The sequence below is a fragment of the Primulina huaijiensis genome, chromosome 5 (assembly GCF_012295235.1).
Source record: "Primulina huaijiensis isolate GDHJ02 chromosome 5, ASM1229523v2, whole genome shotgun sequence".
In the NCBI taxonomy this organism is placed as follows: Eukaryota; Viridiplantae; Streptophyta; class Magnoliopsida; order Lamiales; family Gesneriaceae; genus Primulina; species Primulina huaijiensis.
Window position 1 is genome coordinate 19,548,017 of NC_133310.1, and position 27,493 is coordinate 19,575,509.

The window sequence follows — 27,493 nt, forward strand, 5'->3', positions numbered from 1 at the left end:
TGCGATTTTTTCAGTAATGATTACCAAAATAAGGTATCACATACTTGTGCACTCGAGTTAAATGCTATTATCGAGGTAACTCGGGTTGAAAACCATAACCCGAGAACTCGTTTGGAAGCTCGGCTTCTGGAAGCCCGGAGATATAATGTCTCGGGCAGTCATTTGCCCGGCTATTATCGAACCGGCCCAAAGCTTGTCAGGACCCAACTCATGACTCGAGATCATCCATTACCCATGACCTTGGATCATCCAGTACCCACGACCCGAGCCTCCCGAGGGTATCAATATGCATTTATGTGTGTATATAATTTTAAGTGTGAGTTAATATTTAAAGTAACTTTTATCCAATTGATCCGATTTTGTGTATTTTCAACACTGGTGTGTTATTTTATTTTTAATATGTATTTTATATTATTTAAAATTTCAATATTCTAAAATACATATTTAAGACACATTTTTTATATTTATTTTTCATAAATAATTATTTTATTTTAACATTTCAAGAATTATTTTAAAATATGTTAAATTGTCAGACAATTAATTTAAGGAATTTGTATATACCATAAGAAATGAATTAAGATTCAAAACACACATGCGATATGAGTGCTTACAATTTTTAAGAAAATTATAAGTTTTTTTGAGATGAGAAATCTATCTTTTTTCGAAATAATGCATGAATATCCTTTTCCTTCTATATTTTATTCAACCAAATATTACTATGAAACATTAAGAAAGAAAATCAGAGACACAAAAATTGATTATAATTGTTCATCCAAATTTTTAATTCTTTTTTTAAAAAATATTATTATTTTTAAATTGTTATGAACTACTATAGACGTAATCAACTCACATCTCATCTGCCTCTGTTATACTTAGTAATCCAAATCATATTATAATTTACTTAAATAAGTCTCGTTTCAAAAAATTATTTAAAAATAAATATATTAAACTTCATGCATAAAGAAAATAAAATGAATCACAAACCAAATATTTCATTCATCTATTTTTAATTTAAAAAATCATTAGAATATTATTTTAATCATTTATCGTGTTTATGTACAATTTATCGTCGATATGTTTTTTAAAAATGGATGATTCGAATATCTTATCATAATTAATTGCATTTTATTCATATCTAATGTTTTGTACTTCAATTTTTCATATCTAATGTTTTGTACTTCAATTTTTAATAATTTATGTAAATAGAATTTATTTGAACAAAATTAGTCCCTTTTGTTACTAGTCTGACACCATTCATTTATAAAGAATGACCGGGTCCTTGAAATTTCTCCGACTTTAATATAGCACATTCAATTTTTACCTGAAATGTTCCTCTTACCTTAAATGTTCCTTTCAAATGACACAAAAACTGGAGAAATTGGTTAAATAACTTCGATCAAATTTTTTTTTTTTAAGAAAATGACATTCTCAAGTGTATTTCAAGTTAATGTATCACGATCACGAGTCAATTTTGTGAGATAATATTTTATTTGAGTCCCGTCACACCCTGGAAATTGGTTTCGCCCCGGATAAATTAATAAGTCGGGCATTTCCGGCCCACCAAGCAAAACCGGTGGTTTCTTGATTCATGAAAAATTATTTTTTTAATACCAGAATCATTATTTTTTATGGCAAAAACTTGTATGAGACGGTCTCACGGATCGTATTTGTGAGACGGATCTCTTATTTGGGTCATCCATGAAAAAGTATTACTTTTTATACTAAGAGTATTACTTTTTATTGTGAATATGGGTAGAATTGACCCGTCTCACATATTAAGATCCGTGAGATGGTCTCACATGAGACCGACTCATTTTTTATTGTAAATATGAACATGATTAATGTGTATCACAAATAAAAATCTGTGAATTCATCCAACAAAAAAACTAATCTAATGTAATTTTTTTATTCTTATGACGCCCTTACATGGGATAACTATTATTTGGCACCATTTTTTTGTTTTGAGTAATTTATCACTATATATATACAAAACATTTGAAAGTATTTAATTTGAGATTGTGCATGTATTGTTAGATTTTGTTTTTTGCAATGATTTTAAAAATGAATTTCAATTCACTAATTTTTCATTTTTTCCAATTTATCTAAAAATTTAAATTATTTCAGTAAATTTTATCTGATCATTATTATATAACTATCATATTATAATAAAATAATATATAATTTTTAACTCAAAAATTTAATTAAAATTAAATATACATGTCACGAAACACTGATATCTTGGTAACTGATTGAAATAGGATAAAGGTGGAGACAATGATTTAACCAACTCCATCGACACACTCTTGTTGCGTTGCCTGCATATACTTTGAGCTTGAAGAATCAGAGACATGCGCGGTTAAGCCAAGCTTTCACTCTCATCTTTCCATTTACCGCTCACTCCACCACCACTGGAAAATGCTCCGCCGCCACTTTCTCCTCCTCCTCCTCCTGGTCCTGGCACCGCATTTTGTTATTTGTTTAAGACAAGAGGTTCTCTATCTCCACCAGGCAAAGCTCGGTTTCGACGACCCAGACAGGGTTCTTTCCAACTGGAATCCTGACGCCAGCTCGCCGTGCGAGTGGCATGGAGTCGTCTGCGACTCAGCTAGTGGTACAGTCACCTCGCTAGACCTCTCGAGCTCTAACATTTCCGGCCCATTCCCTTCCGTTGTCTGCCTTCTCGAGGATTTGAAATTTATTTCATTGTATGATAACTTCGTTAACTCCACCATACCTGAAGATGGCCTCGCCGCGTGTCAGTCATTGGAGCACCTCGACTTGGCGCAGAACTATTTGACCGGCGCACTCCCGGCGAAGATATCTGATCTACCATTGTTAAAGTACCTGGATTTGTCTGGTAATAACTTTTCCGGAAATATCCCGGATGGTTTCGGAAGGTTTCAGAAACTCGAGGTGCTTTCAGTGGTTGAGAATCTGCTGGGAGGGACAATTCCGCCAATTCTTGGAAATGTTTCGACATTGAAGCAGTTGAATTTGTCCTACAACCCGTTTTCCCCGGGTCGGATTCCACCAGAGCTCGGGAATTTGACAAGCTTGGAGGTTCTCTGGTTGACGGACACAAACTTGATGGGCGAAATACCGGATTCACTTGGTCAACTCGGAAGACTCAAGGATTTGGATCTTGCGTATAATTTTCTAACGGGTTCAGTTCCGAGTTCGTTCACTGAATTGAAGAGTCTGGTACAGTTGGAGATTTATAACAACTCGCTTACCGGGAAACTTCCCAGTGTAGGGTGGTCAAACATGGTGTCTTTACGGCGGCTCGATGCATCGATGAATGGGTTGACTGGGCCGATCCCTGTGGAGTTGTGCGGGTTGCCACTGGAGTCACTTAACCTTTACCAGAACAGATTCCAGGGTGAACTACCGGATAACATTGCTAATTCTCCTAATCTGTACGAGTTAAGGCTTTTTCAGAATCAGTTGTATGGACAATTGCCTTCCAATCTTGGCAAAAGCTCGCCCCTGCGGTGGATTGATGTCTCGACCAACGGATTTTCCGGTCAAATCCCAGAAACTTTGTGTGCAAAGGGGGCTCTTGAAGAGGTATTGATGATCGAGAATTCTTTTTCCGGCCAAATCCCCGCAACACTAACCCAATGCCGGAGCTTGTTGCGTGTAAGACTAGGTCACAACGACTTTTCCGGTGAGGTACCAGAGGGATTCTGGGGGCTCCCATACGTTTCATTGTTAGAGCTCGTAGGAAATTCATTTTCTGGTGGAATTGCAAAAACTATTGCAGGTGCATCTAATTTATCTCAGTTGATTTTGTCCAGTAATGATTTTTCGGGTGTTTTACCTGAAGAGATCGGTTTTTTGGGTAATTTATTGGAGTTTTCGGCTACTGATAATAAATTTTCGGGCTCTTTACCGAGCAGCATCGTGAATCTTGGGCAATTAATAAAGCTTGATCTTCATGACAATAAATTTAGTGGTAAAATCCCAGATGGTATTCATTCTTGGAAGAAGATAAATGAGTTGAATCTGGCAGATAATGACTTTTTCGGGGTTATCCCGGAAGAAATAGGAGATTTAGCTGTTTTAAATTATCTTGATTTATCAGGCAATCAATTTTCAGGACGAATCCCCATGGCGTTACAGAACTTAAAACTTAACAGGCTAAATTTATCGGACAATCATCTCTTTGGTGATATTCCACCATTATATGCGAAGGAGATGTATAAAGACAGCTTTTTGGGAAATCCAGGACTCTGTGGAAACATTGATGGTTTGTGTGATGGGGGAACCGACGCCAAAAAAATGGGTAATTTATGGTTGTTAAGATCAATCTTTATCTTTGTTGGATTGGTTCTTATACTCGGTGTGATATGGTTCTACTTGAAATACAGAAAATTTAAGAATGCTAAAAGGTCCATTGATAGATCAAAATGGACTCTGATGTCTTTTCATAAGCTGGGATTCAACGACAGTGAGGTATTAGATTCTCTGGACGAGGATAACGTGATTGGGAGTGGGTCGTCTGGCAAGGTTTACAAGGTGGTTCTGAGAAACGGTGAAGCTGTTGCAGTGAAGAAGCTGTGGCTGAGGTCGAAATCTGCAGATTCAAGTAGCGATGTGGAGAAGGGTAACTATCAAGATGATGGTTTTGATGCCGAGGTCGAGACATTGGGGAAGATTAGACATAAGAATATTGTGAAATTGTGGTGTTGTTGCACCACAAAGGATTGCAAGCTTTTGGTTTATGAATACATGCCTAATGGTAGCCTAGGCGATTTACTTCATAGCTCAAAAAGTGGCTTGCTAGATTGGCCAATGAGGTTTAAGATTGCCATTGATGTGGCGGAGGGGCTATCATATTTGCATCATGATTGTGTTCCTCCGATTGTACATAGGGATGTGAAGTCCAATAATATACTGTTGGATGTGAATTATGGTGCTCGGGTTGCGGATTTTGGTGTTGCTAAAGTTGTTGGCGCCAAGGAGAAGGGCAATACATCCATGTCGGTTATCGCTGGGTCGTGTGGTTATATTGCACCGGGTTAGTAATTTGTTAAAATATAAATATTATTGCTGGATCATCTCCCGGAGATTTTGAGAAACTAGTTTCTAACTTGGCACTAGAGCTAAAGGTCACATGTTGAAAATCTCTTGTTATATTTCATTAAATTGGTGTTGCAAAACCTCAGTTTTCTCCCATTTCCCACTCGCACACAGAAGCTTTTTAAGATATCTGGGGAAAGTGATTGTTAACACTAACTAATAGTCTTTTCCAGTTAATTTACTCAATATATGTGAAGGTACAGGCTTTATTTTTTATTGTTGGAATTATGTTAATTTTTGTTCTATCCTTAGGCTTGGAGACTGTATACTTAATGAACTTCCATTGTGCAGAATATGCTTACACACTTCGGGTGAATGAAAAGAGTGACATCTACAGTTTTGGTGTTGTTATTCTCGAATTGGTCACTGGGAAGCTCCCAATAGATCCCGCATTTGGCGAAAAAGATTTGGTGAAATGGGTTTGCACCACATTGGATCAAAACGGCGGTGATCAAGTACTCGACTCAAAACTTGATTCTTGTTTTAAGGATGAAATATGCAGAGTCTTGAATATCGGCCTCCTATGTACCAGCTCTCTTCCTATTAATCGGCCATCTATGAGACGTGTCGTCAAAATGTTACAAGAGATAGGCGACATAAAAGTGCCTAAAAACACCGGTAAAGAAGGGAAATTAACACCTTATTACTATGAAGATGCCTCAGATCAAGGAAGTGTTGCCTGAAACACATTTACAAGTTTTTACTTTGAGCTTCCAGCAAGAAAGGAGTGGCTCGACTCTTTCCGTTCGTAGGCTGTTGATATGTCGGCTTTTAACCGTCCGACTTGAAGCTGGTTGCATGAGTGGAAGCTGAAAGTAGGAGGTTAAAGTTTGAGAGATTAACCATGGAAGGTATGGTTTTTTAACTTGTAAATTAAATCCAACACCAAAGTCCTTCCACCAGTAAAGCCTGAAAGTAGTTTTGCATTATTACTTTCAGTCATACTTCCCTCCTAAAATTCGCTGTTTCTGGACTGATATTGCCTTGAATCTTATGAATTCTTCTAATTTCTGAGTGTGTTGTTTTAGTTGTTGTTCCAATGTTGAAGTAATGGTGTTAATGATATGTTTGTTCGTGGAGACTCCAGCTGTTTTAGGAAATATGGAGAACTCCTGTAAATTGGGTGAGTGTGTTTGTGTGAATTTTTTGTTGACTTTGTGTGTTTACTTTCGGATAATATAAATTTTGTTTCGGTTTAATCTATACCAGAGGAGATCGTGGTTGGCTCGCTTGTGTTTGGATGGAAGGATTTAAAATCTATAGATTTAAATATATTTTCATTCTTCAGATAAGTTAAACAAAAGAAAAACAAAAACTTGTGTGAGACGGTCTTACCGGTCGTATTTTATGAGACGGATATCTTATTTAAGTAATCCATGAAAAAATATTATTTTTTATGCTAAGAGTATTACTTTTTATTGTGAATATCGGTAGCGTTGATCCGTCTCACAGATAAAGATTCGTGAGACCGTCTCATAAGAGACCTACTCTAAAAGAAATTCAAATTCACCTCTTATTTATTCTACAATTATATTAATCCAACTGAATTTCAATTTATTTTTATTATTGAATGATAAGTTAAGTAGATAAAACTTAAATCCAACTTCTTCTTATTTACATATTCTTATATATATAATTATGAATTTCAAATGATTTCATATTATAAGGATTTAAAAGTAATCGGAATTAGTATAATTGTAATGTAAATAAGTAGGGGATGCATTCGAAGTTTTTTGGTGTAAATTACCCAACAATGGAAATATTTAAATCCATGCATTTCAAATCATTTCATTCAAACCCAACTTAATGAAAATCAGTAGAAGATAAATTTGAGTTTATTCTATTTAACTTATTTATAAGTGAAAGTAAATGGTAGTCGTGGATTTCAAATGATTGAATCCAAATTATGGTAACATTTACTTTATCAGAACACCTAATGATATATGTTATGCGGGAAAATCTTTAAACGCCTCTATTCTTGTCTGGATAGATTCTATGTCAATTACCTCTTGTATTGTAATCAAGGTTCCATCTTTATTTTTTTGAATAAGTCTCTTGTGAGACGGTCTCACGAATCTTTATCTGTAAAACAGGTCAACTCTACCAATATTTACAATAAAAAGTAATACTCTTAATATAAAAAGTATTATTTTTTTATGGATGATCTAAATAAGATATTCGTCTCATAAAATACGATCCGTGAGACTTTCTCACATAAGTTTTTGTCTTAATTTTTCTAGATTGATTTTTGAGTCAAAAAAAGTTCGAAAAAATTGATTCCATATTAAATTCAAAAAAAGAAAAAGAAAAAAGAAATTGATTACACACATATGTAAATGTTGGTCGGGAAACTCACAAGGATGCCACACCCTACCTAGCACATCGTGGTTGGCATATGTGGTATTATCAGCAAGCGGTTGCAAAGGCAGACTACTTCCAAGAATGTTGAGATTATTATCATGTAATAAACCACCAGGAATGGTTAGATATCTCATGTCGACTAAATTAAGTCTTTTAGAATTGTATATAAAGACTTGGACAATCATCTCTTTTGACTTAGCTTTTGGGATTGAATTATGTTCAAAGTGTCAATGTTAACATGATATCAAAGCAAATAGTCACCGTTATGTGTTGAACTGTCTTATGAACCACCCGATAGTGTCATGTAAATTTCACGCACCAGTTGTTTATTCATGGGCGTGAAAGAGTGTGTTAACTATCTCATGTCAGCTGGATTAAGTCATTGAGAGTTGCATGAATGTGCTTGGACGATCCTCTCTTTTGAGTTAATGTTTGAGGTTGAGTTTGCATCCAATTCTTAATCTTAATATAAAGTTATATGTTATTTGAAAAAAACCAGGTCGTTGAATTCAAGTATCGATCCCTCCTATCAAACTTAATTTTAATTTTGCTGCGAGGAATGAATGATACTTGTCAAGTGTCGTAAATCTTATTTACAAAAGTTCCCCTGTTATTCCAGTTTACAAATTGTTATAAAGCTCAAGGAATAAGACTCTATTGAGTTTATAAGTAACGTTGTCCAATTTACATAAGTTTTATGAACTTTGAGGTATGATGTAATGATCAAAGTTGTTACTTTTAAAGTGTTTGATCGAATAAGTACTCTGTGAACTCAATGTTTTGATCTTAAACAGCTAAATATATTCTGAAATAATCTGTGAAAGAAACTCCCAATAAATGCACCAGAAAGTAATAATGATGATCAACTAACCAAGAACACGCAAATTTACGTAGTTCGGCTACTATATACAGCCTACATCCAGCTATCCTTTATTGAACTCAAACAAGGTTCACAAAGCTTTACAACTCGTATCCCTTCTATCAAATCACTTCCTTCCTTTTGCAAGCACCGGTACTTCCTTTTATATATAACCTGGTGCAACCAACTGTCCTTGTTTTGGATATTGTTGGAATATTGGATGAAATGAGATATGAAGTTGTCTCACATTATAAGTCAAACCAAGTCTTATCCTCTTTATTTATTATAAGTTTGAACTATGGGTTTAGGCACTTAAGAGCACCATAAGTTTATGAAAGAGGGAAGACACTGATAAACTGGGTTCCGATGAAACACACTCTTGTGGCTGACCTGCATGATGAGGCCATGTCTCTTGATAGTATTAATCTTTTTGGACAAAATTTATTTGGAAGATAAATTTTTATTTTCGAAATAAAGATTGCACCCATTCGTGTCCCTTGCGTCTGGACTAGGCTGTGTTTGGACCAAACAGTGTATCCCTTGACTTATCACAGAAGTTTGTGTTTCATCTCGCAACTGGTGAAAAAGCTACAAATAATCCCTCCATCTACATTGCTCAAGACTTCATATATTTGCTACATTTCCCTTTTGTTCATTTTATACTTGAAACTTCTGCATATTTTCGTTCGTTGTTATCAAGAATTTGTAGTACTGCATGTGAAACCCCGGTTTTTTTCAGTAGATAAGAATTTTGATGATAAGCCTAATTTTGGGATAAATAAACCAAGATCTAAGATTTGACATGATATTGATACCAGATAAAGATCTAAGATTTGATATGATACTGATACTAGATAAAGATCAAACAAGAGGATAATATGATCCCTAAATTTCGTAATCTTGGAGTATTTAATTAGGATTTTCGAAATTATGGAGATAAGAAAAATTCTGCACGATAAAAAAATACAGGCATGGAAAATTTAAGAGTTTGCTTATCAGAATTTTAGGGAAAATCAAGAGTATTATTTTTGGGATAATTTACCAAAATTCGAAATTACTAAAGTAGATTTTTGGGATTTAAGAGCAATAATTTAATTGTACTGGAAAATAAAAGATCTACCGATTATTGGGAATTAGACGCAAAATTCGAAATCTTGCAGGCTTGGATAGGATAATATTTTGAAAATATATCCAAGGAATGGATATATAGATTTCAAAATTATCTAGTATCATGGATAAGATATGATAATTATCTTAAATTTAAAGTTTGATTCAAAGTTCAAACGCGAGGATAATACATGATCAGGATAGCACCCAACCCCTATAAATAGGAGAGCCATGCCATTAGAAATTCACACCTCTAAATTTTCGAAATTTTCTCTCTAGTTCTCCCTAAGAATTTTAGAGACTTTGCTCTCTTAGTGTGCCGAGTATCGAAGATCTGCAACACTCCAGATCCAGGCTCAGTTTCGAAATCCTATCATCACCAGTTCTTTTTTTCGAATTATTCAAGGTAAGTGGGTTTTTGTTATACTATAATTTGCACACTTCTCCTTCGTAAGTGCGTTTTGTTATGTATATATTCTTTCGTAAGTGAGTTTTTGTTTGCCACACTCGTTCTTTGAAGAGGGCTTGCATTTAAAGAAATTATGATTCGTGTACGAATCTCCATTCAGTTTTTGAAAGTACGTTCGAGCATAATTCCTTGTTCATGATATATTTTCTTCAAGATTTGTCAAGTTATTATGTTCAAAGCACTGTTAGGATTCGATTGGATATGGGAAAGGATTTCCGAACTATGACCCTTATACGGTGGGATGGTAACCGTTGTACAGCTTCACTCCATAGAGGATTAACATATTGGACATGGCCTCGCTCCTTAGAGGATTAACATATAGGAGACTGATATCAGGAAACCATGGAAATGAGATGACTTTCAGTGATAAAAAAAAGTATGATATACGAGTATGATATGTGATGACATGTTATGATTATGAAGTATGAATATTCGTTATTATCAAAGTTATGATATGCTATGTATTCAAGTATATGTATATTTTGCTTCATGTCTCGAACGGCCCTCACTTGCTGAGTATTTCCCAAAATACTCACCCCTTACTTCCTCCCCACTCAGATAAGAACGAAGAACAATTTGATGAAGAAGAGCAAGAGCAATTTTGGGGATGGCAGAAAATCCCGAGTTATTCCAGAAGTTTTAATGCTTAGTTTATGTTAATCGCTTCCGCACAATTAAAACATTTTTTTAATCAGTTTATTTTGCTATTTAAGTTGTAAAGACGATTCTTTTATTGATTATGAGAAATAAACTGGTTTTAGTATATACTGTACTGCAAGGCTTGTTGTTTGACGATTATGTGATTGTTGAGCAAAGCCGTTGTAGACTAACCCCGGTCTCGGGGCGTGACACTACATTCTCTCGATTCGAAGTGGTTGTATCTTAAAGACGATTGCCGTCAACGTAAAACATTGTTATACGTGTAATTTCGTCTTGCGGATAAATGATTCATCTGTGCCTCGATTTTACTGTTTTGTGTTGCTGCACATTGTTCCAGTGACAGAGATCCAGATTATTCACATATATAAAGCCAGCTTCAGAGACACTTTGTCAACAAAAATCTAATATTTTTTTAAAAAACTATTTGCATATGAACCATCTAAAAATTTTAAAATTTTGTGCACTCAATGAAGAATGGTGAAATTTCTAATTTGTCATCAAAAACCTAATATTTTTTTTAAAAACTATTAGCATATGAACCATCTAAAAATTTTAAAATTTTGTGCACTCAATAAAGAATGGTGAAATTTCTAATTTTATGGAGATAGTGCTTAACGTCATCGAATGATCGAACGAATTAATAATAAAAAAATATTCCTGTTTTTTCCATGACAATCGTGTGATGTTTGCGTAGAAATTGTTGGATGTTTATAATAATGGATGTAGGTGATGGCTTGACAAATTACCTGGGGTTACGTAAATCAAATGACAAGTCATTAGAAATTATCGTGCTTACAATTTTGAAAAGTTCCAAGAAAGAAATAAACAGTGATCCTTTTGTTTTGTTTAGTTCATTCAATATTTGTGGAATAAAAATAGTTTGATTATTAATATTTAACAAATTCTCAGTCGATTTTTTTTTTTTATTTTCTTAAATTTGTCTTTAATAAAAGGTTTTTTCAATTTGGTCCTTCAAGCACAAATATTTTTAAAAAATGTTCAAAATAACTCTGGTTTGATTATTTTGGAAAATCTTAATAAAATGTTCTGAAAATGGTATCAGAGCCCAAGTTGAACAATTTTTTAACTTACTTGTCCAAGAAGGAGATATTTCTCAAAATTATAGATCCAAATATATGTTAGAAATTTATTATCTTTACATTTTATTACAACATTTTGGAACATTTAAAACAAAGAGATCTAACCAAAGATAGATATTATGAGCAACTAGGAACATATTAGAATACTGCATTCTCGAATTCTTCTAAAGTCTCATGAGACCTTAGAGAAATCCCAAAAACAGTATAAAGATGTGACAACCAGCTATAGTTTATCCCACAAAAAAAATTTAAGAAATTATCAAAAAACAAGAAAAAATTCTTGAAACATCGAAGAGTATTCAAACAAGAATAAAAAACCTCAAACAACAATCTAGTTCTAGTCAAAAGAAAACGGGAGACAAGGCGCCGCTTAGTCGGTCGTCCACCGCCTCAATTTTTAGAAGAAAGTGTCTCTCAGCGCTGTTAAAAAAAATCGACGCTTATGCCTCTAGACTTCGTATATGCGGCTCAAAATCCATTTAGGCGGCCGTCTAAATTAATATATAATTTTTTAAAAGATTGTTCGTCATATTTTTCAATAAATTTTATCAGATAAAGATAAGAAATATGTCATTAATTTTGAGTTTGAACCCGATGTAGAGAAATTATTGGATAAATAAGAAAAATTAGATATTTAGGCAAAAATAAAAAGCACCTACGTGCTCGGTGGTGCGTGGCCCCCCGTCTAACGCATACTGTTTTTTATAGCACTGCATATTACACCAAACTGGAAAAACCAAAGTAGTGCAAAAACTTTTAACCAATGAAAAAAAGATAAATCTTATCAAAAATGTCTCAAGAAATAAATAATCTGATGACAACCATAAAAAAGAATTGGTATCAATGATCTTTAAAACATTGTTGAACTTTTTGCAAATCTCAAAGTCGTACATCTAAAAATGAACACAGTTGGGGGCGATGAATCTCTATTTACACCTAGAAATATTTCCCAAGAACCACGAAGAGGCAAAGTTGTGGGATCCCATGATACCAACACATGAGAAAACCACATTGACTTCCAAGTCGCGGGGAATCACACCCAGCGAGAATATGGTCAAGAAGGAATCAAAATTCTTTGCATCAAACACCCTATGATAAAACTTTTTAAAACCAGTGCATCATTGCATATGTATGCTTAATATTGATGTGCTTGAAATCAAAAATAAAGAAGATCTCATATATTATTGAACATATGCTATGAAAATCGCAGCAGAAACACTTGATCTCAATAAAGAAGGATTTGCTAAATTTTTAGAAAATGATTTTTATGGGATCAGTCAATATTGTTTGGGTCATGACTTTGACAGAAACCAAAGAATCAGTCATAGTCGAATAATCTCTTAGTGAGATAGCCGAAATAATTTCTACCCGCCTATTTAAGGCACGATTATAAGGTGGATTATTTCAATAGTCAAAATTCATATAAAAAAATAAATATATTCAACTCTTTATAGTCTTGAATTACATGACACGATCTGTTTAATGGATGCATATATTATTTTATTCACTAAATATAGAAAAAAATTTATGAGTCATATAAAGCACAACAATGCAATATTTTTTCGTCAAAATTTCAAGTTCCTAGAGAGAAATGCTAATAACGAAATACATCTCTAGAAATCCAGATACGTTGGTCAGAAAAGCCTACTTCCTTCAAGAAAAATTGACAGAAATGTATCATTTGGCTTCAATACAAAAGAACTACAAAATATTAAGAGGTATTAACAAACGCACTCCATTATGTTGTAGAGAAAATGTTATCTACATCATAATGAAATTAACAATTGATTAAATCTTATACACAAAAAAATGAGTAAAAAAGTTATTGTTCACGTTACCATGTGATCACAAGGTCATAATCTATAAACTAAGAGAGACATTTTATATAAAATATTAATCCAATTTCGTAGCAAGCGTGGTGATGAAGGAAAACTTCAATACCCAAAATTGAAGGATTCTATAAATTTTTTCGAAATAATGCTCCAAATAAGAACATGTCAAAACCTCCAACCACAAGAAATGAAATTGCTCAAGATAACTTTACACTTGAAAGATATAAAGCTTGAATAAAAAATATCATTATAAGATGTGAAATAAAACTATAATGAGGATCCTTTGTCATGGTGGAAAGTTAATCAACTCCAAGCCACCTTAAATTAAAAAAGACAAAAAAATAAGTTCAACAAATGCAAGTTTATCATGATGAATATAATTGATCAAAATGATATGCATATTATTAAAATATTATTTATAATGTAATAATATATAGTATTTTTTTTAATTAAAATCATTAGGTTCTTAACTAAATCATGTTATTCTTATTTCAAATTAAATTTTTCTTTGCGCCTTGAGATAGATAACTAAAAAAACGTTGAGAGGTGTTGTTTAAGGAGTATGTGGCCAAAACCATCTATTGTGATTGTGTGATTACACTGTGAGGAGTTGTCTGCAAAATCCCACATACATGACTTGACAACATTTTGGTCAAAATGTATGAGATTTAATTTATTTTACGAAAGTACGATGAACTAAAAAAAATTTGAAAAATAGAAATAAATAAAAATTAAATTAGAGATAAAATGAGAACTCATAGTAAAATAGGTCAAATGTCCAAAATATTAGGAACTATTTCGGGCCACTAAAAAAAACACTGAATTAAGAATCTCCTAAAATATTGAAGATCAAATTGGGAATTATTTCAATGCATAAGTTTCATTAAATGGCCATTAAAATTATTATATTATATATTAAACTCCGGCAATTTATACGTCATGCCTTCATGGTACAAGTTGATGTTTTAAAATCTCGACTGCCTACTTTAATTTTATTATTTAGACCCATTTAGGTGACATGAAATGAATAGATAAGATTTTTGAATAAATTTTAAAAAGATATAAAATCATATATTGAACACCGATGAGATGACACTCATATATTTAATGTAATATAATTAAACATATCAAAATTATACCTCCAATAAATAAATGTCAAATTATTATCAGATAAATATACAACATATCAAAATTATACATTGTGGAACGTTAATGATATGGTTATATTTGATAAAAGTAAAAAAAAAACAATTGTGTACCACTAAAAATAATTTATGAAATTCAAGAATATGCCTGTGACTAAGATCCAACCCCATCAGAGTTTTGGATCATTGGGATCTTCATTAACATCGATCTTTATTTCAGAGTTATCGATCAATCCAATCTAACTAAAAGATTAAGAAATTGGTGAAGAAGAAATCATCAAACCGAATCTAAATTTGAGTCCAAAAATCAGCTGATTATGTACAAAACCAAATCAAACAGAGTTTGCATGATCTACATCAGATTGTCTATAATTTATGTTCCAAAATTCGAGACATTGATTGATTTGGACCCAGTAAGTCAGAGCCACAGAGCTCGAGCTTCTCTTAATCTGGGCACCAATTCGCCGGATATATGAGCGCCCATCACATTCTCCAGTCCTCCGAACAGTTCTCCGCCCACAAAAACAGCCGGGAACTGCAGCCTCGTGGCGTTCCCCGATCCATCGACGCCGATGATCCTAGACAATTCGTTGACCACGTCGTCTTCGTTAGCCTCGTCGACGTCGAAAACCGTCGGGTTGACGCCATGGCCGTGAAGAAGGAGCTTGACCACGTGGCACATGCAGCAATCTTTTCTAGCGAACACCACCACTGCGTTCTCAGAAACAAGCCTACTGACACTGGCGGCGTCATTGACTCCTGCCGGAGTAGTGGAGGAGCCTCCTCGTCTGCCTCCGGAGGCGGTGGTTTCGGCGAACCAATCTTGGTATGGGAGGGCTTGCTGCATGGTGAGGGGAGGGGGAGGATAACGGAGGAGCTGTGGGGAAATTATATAGTCCGAATTGGAAGGGAAGATGATGGCAGACTCCAACGTCAACGGCTGTGACGGAAGTTAGGACGTCACGGATACTGTTGTGGGCCCACCATTATGTAGTCGTCTGTGGTAGCTCCACGCGGGTTCCATACAAGTTGCGACGTCTGTGACGCCTTTCTAATACTCGATTATTCGTCAGGCTTTTATTTTTAATATTAATATTTTCAATAAATATATAAATAACATGACAAATAATTGACAACGAGCTCTGGAGTTTTGTATATTTGCCAAAAATTAATCAATAAGTCTCGTAATTTTAAGACTTAAATTTTTTGAACTTGAAATTACATAAATATTTGGCAAAAATTTGTGTGAGACGGCCTCACGGGTCGTATTTTGTGAGACGGATATCTTATTTGAGTCATCCATGAAAAAATATTACTTTTTATGCTAAGGGTATTACTTTTTATTGTGAATATCGGTAGGACTGACCCGTCTCACATATAAAGATTCGTGAGACAATCTTACAAGAGACTTAATCTAAATATTTTGGATGAGATTTAGATTTCGAAGCCCAACTATAACAAAATATCTTCACCAACTTAAAAAAATGCATCTAATCCTAAATGGTGATTCAACTTAAAGTAATTAAAATTATATTATTTTTTTTAAAAAAAATATGTTTACACTCACACTGATCATGCTGGATCGTAAAATACGTGATGTTTAATGTCAATACCTCACAATGCTTCATGATTTTTAGAATCTGCCAAAATCTCAAGAACGAATAATGCTCCTCCGATTTAGATTAAGATACCACGAAACATATCATGGTATCAACTATCAATTACATCCATATCATCCGTCGTAATGTAATATAATCAAGTCGTTCGCAAAATATTCGGAACTCGACTCGATAAAAAACTAGTTGGAGATCGTTCGTTAAGCTTATCGATTCGAGCTCGAGCTTAAGAATATTCGTCTCGTAAGCATGTTCGTGAGCTCGAGCTCGTTTATGTCGAACTCGAGCTCGAGCTCGACCTAGAATAGTACTATATAACTTGCATCGCCTCGGTCGAAATCTGAGTGATACCCCATAGATGGGTCCACTAGGGTTAGGCCCAAACAGATACCAAGGTGGAAGGCCAGTCAAGGGCCCAAGTACCCTCTTATAAATACCAGGTTTGATCGTACGATTTATTCATTCACTATATTATTTTTCAGCAGCATCCTTAGCTGCTATCCCTTATATCCTTAGTATCTGAATTGAGCGCCGGAGGGGCTACGTCGGAACACCCTCCTGGCCCCCTCTTTCTAACTGTCTTATTCGTGATTTTAGGCTTAGGACAATTTCGAAACATGCGTCTGGACTAGTGACACTTGTTGGAATCATACCCTAAATTTCCCGTGAGTATCACTAAGTGTAATAAAAGTGATTGAAAGACTATAAAATGATGTATTTATCTCCTTAAATTCGCATATCTCAGTGGACATTTTGTCTAAAAATGCTCAACGAGCTCGAAAACGAGTCGAACTCGATTCAGACTCGTTAAACATAAAAAACGAGCCAAACTCGAGATATTCACGAGCTTAATAATTTTAAAACGAGCCAAACTTAAATCTGATACTGTCCGGCTCGCTCATTTACATCGCCGATCTTTCACAATGGCCACGATGTACTTGGAAAGATCTTTCCACAAAAGGTTAAATACATTAGAAATTAACAATAAAAACATTATCCAAACTGAATCAGAATCCCAGAATTTGGTTAGAAAATATTTTTTTTCCTTTAGGAGTAAGTATTATATGTAATGGTCAAATGAATCTATATTCATGATATGGGTCGAATCAGTCTATATATGCATTGGAAAATAATATTTTTGACAAAAAAGTAATTTTTCACTCAAATCAGCATATGTTGCACAATATTTCTTCATAAAAAAATAACAATCAATGATACTTTTGTAAAATCAACATATGTTACACAATATTTCTTCATAAAATAAATAACAATCAATGATACTTTTGTAATGAAAAATAATATTTTGGACGTAAAAATTAATATTTTTCATGGTCAAGTCGAGTCGTAAATCTGTCGCACAAACTTCACTTATTAGACAATCTCTGGAGCCTTTGAGCTTCTTAAAATTCTATCGTGTGGGAAAATGAGGCGGGAAAAAGTTTTAGTTCCAAAAAATATGTTGTGTGGTGTAAATGTCATCGAAGTAAAATATGTGTTTCAGGCAATGCGAAAATGAAATAAAGTCCAAGGCCGAGGGTTTGACCCAATGATCCCACCAAAATTTCTCATGTATTGACTCAAGTTCGAGTCTTCTACGCACCTATATTAGGATATCGAAAAAAAAAGTCCAACCAAGGCTTGGGTGTTAAATTAGTTGATAATGCTATTTAACTATTCATTGTCCCACCCAAATCCCAATGGACAAGTAAGCGTGGTGGGTAAGATTGATTATTTCCCTTTTATTTTATTTACATTTGTATTTTTGTGCATATAAAATATATTATTTAATCTTTACCAAACATTTTGAATTACAAAACAAATAAAAAGGACTTAGTCGTTGATCCTACCTCGTTTTGCTTTCTGCATGCAAGAAGAATTATCATGGATCTCACAATCGTTACTTTCTCTCAACTTTGAGAAAATTGAACACATTCGTTTAAGCTCGTAGTCGTCCTAAGGTAGCGTTGTTTGGCGTCGATCCATAGTAGACTCAAGATGTTTACAGATTGAGAGGCGAGACATAAGCATTCCAAATGTACGCTACTAAAGTACAAAGCAGTCGAGTCCGATTCAAATTCGATAAAGTAATATATAACTAAAATATTATAAAAATCAATTAAAAATCTAGATTATTCGATTAAAATTCGATAATGTATTTACCTAACTTTAGCTGTTGCAGTCACGTCGAAATAACAGCACGCGTAGCTAGATGATTTAGTGGGCGGTGTAGAGGTTGTTATCAAATTTTATAGCCATTGATTTTATTTTATTTTATTAATTTTGAAGGATAATTGAAGCCATATCCGGAAACTAAGGGGAGGCCCAAAAGGTCTCTACCTCATGCCCACACATCTAATAGGCTGCAAAAATAAAAAATTATATATTAATTTTAATTTTTTTAAAAAAATAATTCTAAAATTTTATATTCTATCTAATTCAATTATCGAAGAAATCTAATGGTAAAAAAAATTTGGGCACCTTCCAAATCATAAACTATATAAAAAGTAAAAAAATATGTTGAAAAAGATGATACAATATAATAGTTAAATGATGACAATGCGATATAGCCGAAACCCAATGCATTTTCAATTTATTAGAAATTTATCTAAATTATAATAAATAGATATATAAAAGGGTAAAAACTTGTGTGAGACGGTCTCACGGGTCGTATTTTGTGAGACGAATCTCTTGTTTGTGTCATTCATGAAAAAATATTATTTTTTATGCTAAGAATATTACTTTTTATTGTAAATATCGGTAAGATTGATCCGTCTCACAGATTAAGATCCGTGAGACGGTCTCACATGAGACTCAATTACATAAAAGTAAGTACGTGTGTGAAGGACGCATGATCTTTTCGAAAAGTGTGATTTTTCTCGTCACCGAAATTATTGGGTGAGAATTTTAGATATTAAATAGTCAAACTTTAATTCTTCTTGCCCGAAAGCCAATGAGACACTTGCCTACATTAATTATTGTATTATTTTATACGTTTTACATTAAATGGAATTATGTAATTATTAATTTTAGGGCTTAAATAAAAAGTCCTATTTTTTGTTTAGATAATTATTATTTTTTATTATAAATATAAATAATTAAACTCGATGGTCTGTCTCTCACAATTGATCTGCTCGTTGTTGACATTATAGATTGTTATATTTATTACAAAGTTTTATAATTGAGTAGGTTTCTTGTGAGACGGTCTCATGAATCTTTATCTGTGAGACGGGTCAATCCTACCGATATTCACAATAAAAAATAATACTCTTTATATAAAAAGTAATACTTTTCATGGATTACACTAATAAAAGATCCGACCCACGAAATTGATCTGTGAAACCGTCTCACAAGAATTTTTATCTGTATAATTTGTACAACTAAAGCGTGATTAATACTCACGACACCATCAATTAATTGTTAGTCTTTTCTATTCATACAATAAATAGAAGATAATCGTTAAATGATTGTACTCCATCAATTAGTTAAAAAATATATATAGAGAGAGTATTAAGCTATTTTTAAACAATATAATTAAATTATGTGATTAAGTTGGTTAAATTTATTAGGTAGTATTTAGTAATACTGAGTCCTTTTCAAAATTGGGCTGAAATCATATTGGATCAAATTTGAATAATAATAAGTATCTATGTGGAAGAAGAATTTTTTATGCCATTAATATTTGGTTCTACAACAAATAAGTACAACACCTTGTTTTCAACTACAACTAGTCATGGAATGGTAGATATAAAATAATCGAGGAAATTTAGAATATAAATAATTAAAACCAGACACTTCAATGCATGTTCAAATCAAACCTTTGAATAATTTTGTGGATTGTATTTAAATCACATTATTTCTACTTTTTAAAATTTTTGCCGTGATTTAATACCTAATTTACAAATAATTTTATTACCCAAATGTGATACCTCTTGTCCCATGTCTTAAAAATTAAAGATTTAAAATGAGTTTATAATATGCTACAGTTGACTTCTATAGTAACTTGGGTTAATCATTTTCGTAAAACGAAGACGAATACTAAGTAGTTGCTATAGAAGCCCATTGTATAGCCTCGCAGGCGCGAGTCCGGGCTCGGAGAGTGACACCAAATCATTTCGTTGAAGTCAGAGAAAGAATTGAAGACAAATAACAGTCTAAAAGTAAAACAGGGGCATTCAACGTTATCTAATATTGATTAAATTTTGGATTTTGCGATTCAGGTAAATATAATTTGACATTCAAAATTTCGCCAGTCTTTATAAAAATAATTCAATTTTTAGCACAAACAAATACTTGTTTGATCATATGGATAAGGTACAGTCAAATATTTGTCTTTTTTATCTAGAGTTTTAGTAAGTGATAATGACATAGCTCAAATATTTTAAATTATACGTTATACTACAATTCAAGTGTTGTTGGTCTCAGATACGGCATCTTGTGATATAAATATAGAAATATAGAATAAAATTGGATACCGAGATTTACGTTAAAAACTTAAAAATTATTAAGATAAAAATCACGTGTAAGATGAAAAGAATTCGACTATAATATTATATTTTATGGAAAAAAACATCCCACCAACCCATGCAAGTTGTGACTGTTAAAAAATGTTATAAAACAATTAGGTAAAAATTTCCAAGTTCCAAAACGAGGAGACAAATCCAATATTTTCAAGTAAATTCATAAATCGAAATTTTTTGGATCGTTTATTGTTTATCTGACACCAAAATCTCGTTTGAGATTTACCAAATATGACATGACTTAGCTTCCTACCTACCCGCCTAAAAAAAATCAATAAAAAATGTTTTAGTTGTTTACATCTGATAAAGATGACTTTATAATTAGGAGGCAATATCAAGATCCAAATTAATGTGATCATAAAGCCATTTCAAGTTTGATACTCGGTTGATAGCAACAGCATCCATAATTAAAAGCAGTAAATTTTCATCTATTTTGATATGCAATATTAATTGCTAAAGCGGGCCAAGATGATAGCAACTGCATGCATGATAAATATTTGGACAGGTTGAAAAATTTTCATTCCAATTTACTTATTTGCATGATCGATCGTCCGGACGGATCGACCCAACAAATCTAACTTATTATGTGATATCTACTGGGAGTGGGGATAAGGTCTCTTATGAGACGGTTTCACAAATCTTTATCTGTGAGATGAGTCAACTCTACCGATATTCACAACAGAAAGTAATACTCTTGGCATAAACAGTAATACTTTTTCATGGATGACCCAAATAAGAGATCTATCTCATAAAATACGACCCGTGAGACCGTCTCACACAATATCAATAAATGTTTTTAAAAACACACCCTCTTTTCTATCCGGCTCCCCTCGAATTTCTTCAGCAGTTTGTTTCCGACCGACCGATTCTTCACCAGCGAAGTGGTGTCGCTGTCGAGAGAGTGCAGCAGAACCACCATAATAACCGACGTGGCGAACATCGGGATCGGGCCGAAGAACCACAGCAACAAGGTCGTCGCGAAGTAAAGGGCCCTCAGGCCCACCGACCAGAAATCGCCGCCACGAATCACCGACCAGTAAAGGGCCCTAAGGCCATTATCTCTGCCTCATCCCTAGCCTAAATGAAAGACAGCTCAGCACGGATCCAAATATTCTCCTATAAATATCAGGTTCGGATGTATAACTGATTCATTCACTATATTATTTTCCAGCAGCACCCTTAGCTGCTCTCCCTTATATCCTCAGTCTCTGATTTGAGCGTCGAAGTGGTTACGTCGGGACACCTTCCGGTCCGCTTTTAACGGTCTTCTGGAATTATCTCAGGACAAATTCGGAACCTGTGTCTGGACTAGTGTCGTTTGCTGGAGACGGACCTTAAATTTTCAGTGAGTTTCATATATTAAAAAATTTCCAAACGATAGTTAGCAATTTTTGGTTTTTTTATTGTCGAAATGACATCTTAATCATATTTTTAATCCTCGTCAGTATCAAATCAAGCAAAATTAACATATTAAATATTATTGAAATTCTGCTGACCCGACATAAAAAGATTTCTGTTTGCTCCCAATCGGTGTGATGGAGTTCCCAAAAAACTAAGTGACAGTGTCTGCTTAACCATAATAATATAACATTGAATTGATTGATATGGAGTGATATTGACATATGACCTACCTTATCTCAACATTAGTACATAGTTATTGTGACTGGTATTGTAATATAATATAATATGGCAAAATATAAGCTATAAGTTTTATAGTTTGTGATATGGTTGTGCCCATGTGGTATTAAAAGTTGTAAACAATGTTGCATGCCCCTTTATTAACAACCCACGACTAAAATAGGAGTGGGCAATCGGATCGGGTTGTCTCGACTTGAACTTGAATTCAATCGAATGTATTTTTCAGATAAATCAAGAAATTCGTCAGATTCAAACAGAATCTATATATCTTAGTTAATCATTGTAAACATTCATTCATTTGATCGTTATATCCTACAATCATTCATTCGATGATTAATCGAGATTTTGTTTTGTGCAATTTATGTGATGATAATATAATGAGAGCAATATAATGAGTCATTCGATAAGATTATTATGAGATATTAAAGAATGAAATAAGTAGAATAAATCTCTAGAAATATACATCCAAAGGCTTAGATGATCATATGTGCATCGAACCACATCCCTGAAATTCTGGTGTTAGCTTTTAAAGATTCAGAGAAATCTAAATACACATGCAAAAATTATGAGATTTCAACAGTTGTCTATTTTTACAGTGTGTCTTTCCTCTCATCGATGAATAATGACATCTTCCGATTACCGATTGCACATTAAAGGAAGTGTTGGGTAAGAAACTCAATCTACATTATGATAGTGATTATATATATATATATTAAAATCATTCATTTATCTCATCTACAACAATCATATAAAAAATAACACTACCTCATTAATATTACATTTCCTTATCTATAATTTTTTTATATTTCAATTATTAATATCATTAGATAATTTCTTGTTACAATGCTATTCATAGTAAAATCAAGGGAAAATTTAAATTTTGGTCTTGGATAGTTCTCTCTAATTTCAGTTTTTCACGATTTTAGTACCTATGTAATCAAATTTTAGTATTAGCTTTTATTTGTGTAGATGGAATTTGACGAGACAAATGAATCACAAAATCGTTGTTACCACTCTTGTAGGAAAAAGATTAAAACTATTAAAAAAATCGGTATACAACCAAAATTAAAAATCTTCACCGATTAATAAAATATAATTTAGATAGTTATCTTCGAGCTTGGAGCGGTTACTGTTGGATTGCGATAAATCGTGGTTACAGAGTTAAAAAACGCGTGTGAGAAAATGCTGTAAAGATTTAATTCGAATCATCATGAATCTCCATTGATGATAATATCTCAAGGAGAGTCTTTTACAGAAGAGAATTGAAAGAGGAAGAAGATAAACTTCCGTATCTGGAATTTTAAGTATAACCAAAGTTCTTAATTGTTATTGTAGAGCTGTTATATTGATTAACTAAATCTATCATATAACTCAAACTATATATCTAACAAATGCTACCCCACCAGTCCGCTTGCCTCGTGCATTCCTTCTCCTACCTACCCGTTTCTCTGTTCGCAGCGCTCGGTGCATGCATATAAATCCCCACATATTTCTTCAACAAGTCTAAACTTAAATCTAAAAAATGGTTCAAATGGATGAATCAAAGCTTCATATCGCCATGTTCCCGTGGTTGGCTATCGGGCACATCATTCCCTATGCCCAACTCTCCAACGAACTGGCTAACAGAGGCCATAGAATCTCCTTTTTCGTCCCAAAAAAGGGTTCGCTCAAGCTAGGAAACCTAGATCTTTACTCACCACTCGTTAAATTTTACACCGTTAAAGTTCCGCATGTTGAAGGATTACCTTTAGGTGCGGAGACAGCAAGCGATATCGATTTCAGCGCCAAGGACCCGCTTGCCATAGCCTTCGACGCCATGGCAGACGAAGTGGAGGGTTTGCTTAGGACTCTGAAACCCGACATCGTATTCTTTGACTTCGCGTACTGGATCACTGAGATGGCACGAACGATTGGGTTCAAAACTGTCTGCTACAATGTCATCTGTGCTTCTGTCATGGCTATTGGGGTTGTACCGTCCAGGTACTTCCCGAAAGATCGACCAGTGACGGTTGAGGAGATGATGGAACTACCTGAAGGGTATCCTTCTACGACCATCGTCCTCCGCGGCCACGAAGCGCAGACCATGTCTTTTCTGTACGGCAGCTACGGAAACATCACTTTCGACGTTCGCATGGCCACTGCGTTGCAGGACTGTGACGCTATTGGTGTGCGGACCGTGAGTGAGTTGGAAGGGTCCATGTGCGATTACCTGGGAAGCCAGTACGGGAAACGCGTGATTCTCTCCGGGCCGGTGTTGCCCGAAGCTCCGAAAACTGATGTAGATGAGAAATGGGGAACCTGGCTGAGCAAATTCAAGCCAAAATCAGTTGTTTACTGCGCGTTCGGGAGCCAAAATACTATGTCGAAGGAACAGTTTCAAGAACTGGTGCTGGGTTTCGAAATGACGGGGTTGCCTTTCTTCGTAGCCCTGTCGAAGCCCCACGGCTCAAACTCCATAGAAGAAGCGTTGCCGGAGGGGTTTCTGAAGAGGGTCGGGGACAGAGGGGTGGTTCATGGCGGGTGGGTATCACAGGCTCAGTTTCTGAACCACCCGTCGGTGGGCTGTTTTGTGAGCCACTGCGGGTTCGGATCCATGTGGGAATCTTTGTTGAGTGAGTGCCAAATCGTGCTGGTTCCATGGCTGGGAGATCAAATCTTGAACGCACGGCTACTGGCGGATGAGATAAAGGTGGGCGCAGAGGTTGAACGAGATGAAAACGCATGGTTCTGCAAGGAGGATCTGTGCCGGGCTATTAAATCTGTGATGTACCAAGATAGTGAATTGGGGAAGATCACCAAGAACAATCATGCTAAGTGGAGGGAAACCTTGGGGAGGCCTGGATTTATGAATGACTACATTGATGATTTTATACAAAAACTGTACCAACTATAAGATATTAATAATGGATTCTCTTGTTCCTGGAGATTTATTATATGTCGATCGATTCAAAGTTTATTGCATGTTGATGAACTGTTGTTTCTGCACTTGAAGATGATAGAGATAAATATATATGAGTTGACTATTGAATGAATGCATGCTAATTTGTGTGGAAACTCCATTTTTTCTCAAGGAAACAAAGCTTTCATTACAGCACCAAACAATCAGAGAGGACATTAATCTTTATTAATACATTCTAAATTCAATTCTGACGTAATAGCTTTACGATCTAACTGGTGAGCAACATCATTGACCGACATTTTCATATGCTTTAATCAGATAAAAACTGGTTTTTCCATCCGTGATTGAATCTCCATTACAAGCAATGAATCAGTACCAAGATCCTTAGTTTTAGGATTCACCTCTCGCTAGTAGAGAGTTCGAGTAAATGCAAATGTTGGTAAATCCTTACCGAATACAAAAATTCATACCTTTGTGTATAGCAATCAATATCAAACAAACAAATCAAACTTTATCAAGTTATATTAGCGATCAAATCTAAAAGAGACGAACTAACATGACTAAAATTTCAACTTGAATAGGTCTCTTGTGAGGCGGTCTCACGAATCTTTATATGTGAGACGGGTAAACCCAACTGATATTCACAATAAAAAGTAATACTCTTAGCATAAAAAGTAATATTTTTTTATGGATGACCCATATAAGAGATCCGTCTCACAAAATACGACCCGTCAGACCGTCTCACATAAGTTTTTGTCTTTCAACTTTGTCCCTACAATCTATAGATACGTGATGACTATGCATAAGTGTTAGAGTAGGTGCCCGTCGAGCCAAGTGTTGGCCGAGTGTTCACAATGAAACTCTATGTATAAGCAATCTTTATTTTAGTAATATTTGAAATTATTGTTTTGGCACATCTTTATCTGCATACTCATGCTAGTTGCATAGATAAAGCCCTTGAATATACAAATAGTAGAAAGAATATGAGATGCTCATATGATGAGTATCATGAAACTCATATTTGGAATACTATATATTCTAAACGGTTTCTAGTCGATTCAGCCGCCGCTAAGAAGGATATAGGCCGCTCGAGCTTGAGACTAGTATCTGCGATGTGAGTACCATGTTTCATTGGTAGGGGACATTGTGATGTCCGAGCATGCAGATAGGTGCTCCTGGTAGAGTGCACTGAACAACCCTCCATTAAAGGACTTTCCAAGTGGTTCTCACTTATCGAGTGGAAAAGTCCTAGTTTATGGTTGTACACCATTAGTCCTTATGACCCGGGACAACATTGAGACTCTATGTGCTAGAATTACACTTTGACTTGTTTACCGACTCTCATGGGGTCATCAGGTGGCAAGGTTGGGTGTTCTGTCGAAACATATAGGAGTCGATGCATTGTAGTCGGGGATTCACCGCTTACCTACGGGTATGGATATCCTATGTGTTTTTCATGTATATGTAGTTTGAAATCTCTGATCAGAGTATGGTAGTAATTATGAAAGGGGTTTCATAGATTACACCATCGATGCAACTACGAAATGACACATAGTATCGATTCATTGACAACTCTCGATATACCAATGGTTGTCGAATCGGTCGGGATATATGAGTTGAAGGGACCGTACTGTACGCTAACCATAATTGAATGGTTCTTGCAGGCACTATCATTTGATACCTAGGGAATCATGTAAGCGATGCTGCTAGACGTTTAACATGATTGGTTGGGTACTATCAGACTTGAGTTATGACGTTCTTATTATCAAGGAGTTGATAAATAAGAATGGAGCAATTGGGGTATGCTCATATAAGGACATGTTTAGTCCGAATCACATAGAGATGTGAACCCACGGCTAGTTGTATCAATGAACCATTGAGAGCCACACAAGTACTAGCTTTCTGGATCCCGTTGAGAAGTAAAATAGTTCAATGTGTTGAACGGCTTATAAATGAGTTTATAGGCGTAAGGAAAAATAGAAGTATGACTTCTATGAGAGAAATATAATTTTAATTTATGAATGTGTTCTTAAATTAAAAGTTGGCCAAATAAATAATGTATTTGAAAATTGTGATTTTCATAAACATTATTATGGACTAAATTAAATTAATTCAAGTGTTGAATTAATTAATCACTAGTGGACCTAGTAGAGTCCAAATAATTAAATTAATTCAAGGGTTGAATTGATTAAATAATATTGAGTCTTG

At 34.5% G+C, this 27,493-nt stretch overlaps 3 protein-coding genes across 3 annotated transcripts; 2 read left to right on the forward strand and 1 right to left on the reverse strand.

The window, feature by feature from the left end:
• Nucleotides 1-2,249: 2,249 nt before the first annotated feature.
• Nucleotides 2,250-6,163, forward strand: LOC140976873 (receptor-like protein kinase HSL1). The gene is made up of 2 exons (XM_073441263.1): nt 2,250-5,020; nt 5,374-6,163. The coding sequence occupies exons 1-2, from the start codon at nt 2,416-2,418 to the stop codon at nt 5,763-5,765; spliced, it is 2,997 nt and encodes a 998-aa protein (XP_073297364.1). The 5' UTR covers nt 2,250-2,415; the 3' UTR covers nt 5,766-6,163.
• Nucleotides 6,164-15,033: 8,870 nt separating this feature from the next.
• LOC140977719 (glutaredoxin-C9-like) lies at nt 15,034-15,462 on the reverse strand. The gene has a single exon (XM_073442461.1). It carries the CDS (start codon nt 15,460-15,462, stop codon nt 15,034-15,036), a length of 429 nt encoding a protein of 142 aa, XP_073298562.1.
• An 8,337-nt stretch (nt 15,463-23,799) lies between these two features.
• On the forward strand, nt 23,800-25,440 carry LOC140976874 (UDP-glycosyltransferase 79B3-like). Its single transcript, XM_073441264.1, has one exon. The coding sequence runs from the start codon at nt 23,909-23,911 to the stop codon at nt 25,277-25,279; it is 1,371 nt and encodes a 456-aa protein (XP_073297365.1). The 5' UTR covers nt 23,800-23,908; the 3' UTR covers nt 25,280-25,440.
• The last annotated feature ends 2,053 nt before the right edge of the window (nt 25,441-27,493 follow it).

Coding starts and splice junctions, on each gene's coding strand:
- LOC140976873 (XM_073441263.1), top strand. CDS start 2,416: ATGCTCCGCCGCCACTTTCTCCTCCTCCTCCTCCTGGTCCTGGCACCG. Junction 5,021..5,373: donor GTGTGGTTATATTGCACCGG/GTTAGTAATTTG, acceptor TCCATTGTGCAG/AATATGCTTACACACTTCGG.
- LOC140977719 (XM_073442461.1), bottom strand. CDS start 15,462: ATGCAGCAAGCCCTCCCATACCAAGATTGGTTCGCCGAAACCACCGCC.
- LOC140976874 (XM_073441264.1), top strand. CDS start 23,909: ATGGTTCAAATGGATGAATCAAAGCTTCATATCGCCATGTTCCCGTGG.